General features: G+C 41.3%; 1 protein-coding gene across 1 annotated transcript; it reads right to left on the minus strand.

The window, feature by feature from the left end:
• Positions 1 to 214: 214 nt before the first annotated feature.
• LOC146383441 (general transcription factor II-I repeat domain-containing protein 2-like) lies at positions 215 to 1,945 on the minus strand. Its single transcript, XM_084932451.1, has one exon. It carries the CDS (start codon positions 1,943 to 1,945, stop codon positions 215 to 217), a length of 1,731 nt encoding a protein of 576 aa, XP_084788577.1.
• Positions 1,946 to 4,669: the final 2,724 nt, after the last annotated feature.

Here is a 4,669-nt window from a genome sequence, read left to right on the forward strand (position 1 = left end):
TTTAGACCAGGGGTGCTCACACTTTTTCCGCATGTGAGCTACTTATAAAATGACCAAGTCAAAATGAGCTACCCACTACAAAAATCCAAAACATATACTTATTTATAAATATATTGAGGATTCTTTATATCTACAATGTATATACATGCATAACCGCAATATCCAATATTTCACAACACAATTAACAATGTAAATTTTTTGTCATTACCTGAGTTTACTCTGATGACTTGCACTGAATTGAATCAGCCAGGGATGCATAGTCCGGACAGTAGCTGCTGACGGCCAGCCTCAAACACACTTCCAAATGTTCATCAGTCATGGTGGAACGGTACTTGGACTTAATGATCTTCATGTGGGAAAATGATGACTCACATAAATAAGTGGAGCCGAATAATGCAGTCAAAGAGGCAGCACATTTCCTCATGTTGGGGTACTTTACTTCTGTGAGTAAGTTCCAGAACTGTCCATGATCTCTGGACTTCAGCTCAATGTCGGCTTGTAGTGTCAAAATCTCATCTTCCACTCCAGAAGAGTTCAGGTGAAATAGTTTTGCAATTTTTGATGCGAGTGAATCAACCTCAGCATCTTCCCGAAAAGGATAGCACATGAAGGTAGCGACTGGCTCGAGCAAAGAAAAGTCTTGAAAGCGTTTGTCAAACTCTGACAGACAATTGTCAATCTGCTCTGTGTAGCGTGCACTGTCAAGTTGCAAACAGGCCATCCCTTGCATCTCCAGCTCTGACGCCAGGTTTTGAAAGTTTATCAAATCATGGCGCTGCAGCTTTAAAGAGAGATGTTGCATCTTTCGTTTGAAAGCATTAACTGAGCTGATCATGTTGATCACTGTTTTGTCTTTTCCTTGCAGCTGTAGATTAAGGTCATTCAACATGTTTGTCAGATTGGTTAAAAATGCCAAGTCTAACAGCCACTGACCGTCATTAAGTTGCATGTATTCTGCTTGTCCAGCTACACGGAAAAACTCCTTAATCTCCGGACAGAGCTCTCGAAATCTTTGCAGGAATTTCCCTCGACTAAGCCACCTCACGTCAGTGTGTAGCAACAACTCAGAGTGGTCGCAGTCAGCCTTCTCCAGATGTGCACGAAATAACCGTCTTTGAAGAGATCTGGCGCGAATAGAACAGGCGATCTTCGTTGCAACATTCATGATCTCCTTCATGTTGAGCATTTTAGCGCATAACGCTTGTTGGTGGATTATGCAATGGTAATTTAGGAAGTCCGGGAAAGCATCGTCCTGCCTGCACTTGGCAATAAATCCATTCAAGCGGCCAACCATTGCGGGTGCTCCATCTGTGGTAATAGACACCAATTTGTACACTGGGAGCTGGGTTTTCTCGATAAAGTTTTTGAACGACTGAAATATGTCCTCTCCTCGCGTCTGTTCTTTCATGGGCAGGACTGTTAATAGCTCTTCTTTTGCAGTGATATCAGTAAACACCATACGAATGAAAATGCACACCTGGGCTGTGTCACTCACGTCCGTAGATTCGTCCAACTGCAGTGAGAAACACTGGCAATCTCCGATGTCCTTCCAAAGTTGCTGGGTTAAATCCTCCGCCATGGCTTCACAGCGCCGTGTAACTGTACTTCTTGACAGCTGGAGAGCTTTGATCGAAGATGTTATTTCTGCCTTATTTTTAAAGTCTCGGAACAATGAGTCAGCTGCTTCAACGAATGCCTCTTTTACCATCTCTCCATCTTGAAAAGACTTCTTGTTTTTAACGATGATGTGACTCACCCGGAACGATGCTTCGGTGGCGGCTTTCGCTTTTGAAGTTTGTTGTGTGAAAAATGACTGCTGTCCGGACAGCTGGGATTTTAGTTTATTCACCTTTTTCTTTCTTAGCTCGCTTTTCGGCGGGAATGTAGTGTCGTATTTTCCGTGAACAGTTCGAAAATGCCGCTCCACATTTCCCTTCTTTGGCATTGCGATGGTAGCCTGGCAGATGAGGCAAACGCACTTCGAAAATGACATCGTGAAAAAAAAGTCCTCCTCCCATTCCGTATGAAAGTGATACGTTTTTGTCTTCTTACTTGGTCCAGCTCCCTCACTCATTTTTAACCCTTTCTTAGGTTTAAGAGAAAAAACCGAGAGCTAAAAATTGGAGTTAACTCGCTGACTAGCTTGTCAGTTTTACTACACTTCGCGCCGCTGTTTGCGCATGCGCAGCGACCTAAGCGTCAGAAAAAATCTGATGTCATCTGACTGGCTTCCCTGTATCAATCAAGTGACGGGATGGATGATAGGCTGGCATCTATTTTTTTAATGCCATGCGATCTACCAATACTACCTTTGCGATCGACGTATTGAGCACCCCTGCTTTAGACACTAAAATTACTTGAACGACAGTTAGAAAAACCATCTTTTTACAACATGTACAAATTATAAAAGCTCGGGTTTCTAGGTTACCAGGGTGAAGACCCCTGAGAATTTTAAGGTATCCTACAAAATATAATTTGTTTTGGTTTGTCATTGATTAGAATGGATTTAGGAACAGGAGGGCACCTGCTGGCCTTATGGCAGTGATTACAACTGATAACATCCATTCAATGATGATTACAGTATTTGAAGCCGGTGAGAAACATTGCAGGAAAACCCTTTGTTGCAGCTAGAAGAGGTCTTTCCTTTGTTCAGCCTTATTTCCTTCTATTTTGATCTCTGATTTGTTTATTACTAGAATTAGAATATGTCTACTCTCTGGAAGACTGCTAGTCCAGTAGAGCTGTGTTTTCCCATATAATAGTGCCTAAAGAGAAGTACTGTGTGCATACCTTTTTTTTAGACTACATGCTTTATAGGTCCAACCTCCCATTTGATTGATTGTCTCACTTCCTGAAGGCTCAGCATTGATTTAAAGTGTGGGAGCAGGGAGTCCACATCATCATTGACAGCCCCGACCTCACTCTGATGTTTACAATTTAAGCCACATATGTTTGCTAATGCAGCATTACTCAGTGGTGTAAGCATGCTGAATGCTCACATTATCCTACTCACTACTGACAACCACCGGCTGCTTCTGACTGATGGGCCATCCACGTGAGGGGGAGCGGTGAGTGATAAAGAGCTCAACAGAGTTTTAATTAATGGTGTCTAGCCAAGGTCAGAGTCATCACGTCAGTGAGCTGTGGCCCCAGATTTGATTGATCACATTCTGCTCTAAAGCAGTCAGGTGACAAACATTGATCTGGCTCTGTGGTCTGTTCCAGTACTCCAAATACAACATCTACCCATAAATCCATCCTTTTACATATCCTTTATTCATCCATCCAATGCTTCCTCTGATCTTTTTACCTATCCTAGCATTTATCCAGCTACAAACCATCTACCGGCCCAATCTTACATGCATCTATAGACAAACGGTGAACCATCCACCCTTTACCCATCTGACCATATACTCATCCACGAACTATCTATCTATCTGGAATCATTCATCAACCACCTACCACTTTACCGTCCAACCATTTATAAATCTACGAACCTTTCATTCATTGAACTATCCACATTTCATCCATTCTTTATTGCTTTACTCATCCTACCATTTAGGTCTCAATGATCTGTGCATACTTCAAACCATCCTACATTCCTTTTTCCATCTAACTGTACATCCACCCTTCCATCCTTCTATGGATCCATTAAACCAGCGGTCCCCAACCCCTGGGCCATGGACCGGTACCGGGCCATGAGTCGTTTGGTACCAGGCTGTGAGAGTTGAGGCTCAGGTGTGAAATTTATGGTTTTCAGGGTTTTTACCATTATTTTTTTTAAATCATTTTTATAGTCAACTCGGTTTCCCTGGGTCTTTTCCCGTGTGTTATGAATAAATCTTCCTTTTTTGGTACCAGTACTGGTTTTATTTTGTTGTATTTATCTGCGACACCTTAAAGGCCGGCCTGTGAAAATATTGTCAGGCATAAACCTGTCTGTGGTGCAAAAAAGGTTGAGGACCGCTGCATTAAACTATTCAAAATGTGTCCAACCATCCATTGCATTACCCCATTGTTTCTTTTAACCGCCATCCTCCATTTACCCGTTTGACCTTAGCACAATTTTAAAATCTATGAACCTTCCATTCCTCCTTTAAATCCTTCTAAATTTTAATTGTTTTATCCAGCCTACCATTTATCTCTCAGTGACTCAGCCAAACTTTTACCCATTCTACCATATTTATATCTGTGAATCTTCATCTTTTTTAAAACCATCCAAAATTTATCAGCCTCTATTCTGTGCAGATCCTAAGACTTATCTCTCAATGACCCATCAGTCCCTTAAACTATCTTATCCTAAATTCATGCTCATCCTACTATTATCCATCCACCCTTATTAGCCATCCTACCATTTACAGATCTTAAAACCTTAAATCAGTCCTTTATAAATTTATTCAACCCTCAATAATTCTATAACAGAGCCTACAATTTATCTCTCAGAGATCCAGCCATCCTTTTGATACATCCTACATTATCCTACCTTTATCCATCTTTTCTTTTACCCATCATGCAGTGCATTTCTAAATGTGTAAATCCATCCATCTGTTAAACTCAAATGAATTCTTCCAACCATCTACTATTCTTTTGTCTACACTACTAAGTCTCTCAATTACCAGTTCAGTTTTTCCCCATCTTAAATTAATTTTCCATCCAACTGTCCATCTGT

The sequence above is a fragment of the Perissodus microlepis genome, chromosome 7 (assembly GCF_051167445.1).
Source record: "Perissodus microlepis isolate ML-2025 ecotype Zambia chromosome 7, ASM5116744v1, whole genome shotgun sequence".
Lineage (NCBI taxonomy): Eukaryota > Metazoa > Chordata > Actinopteri > Cichliformes > Cichlidae > Perissodus > Perissodus microlepis.

Bases quoted from the DNA above. Each gene is read 5' to 3' on its own strand.
- LOC146383441 (XM_084932451.1), bottom strand. From the start codon at position 1,945: ATGCCAAAGAAGGGAAATGTGGAGCGGCATTTTCGAACTGTTCACGGA.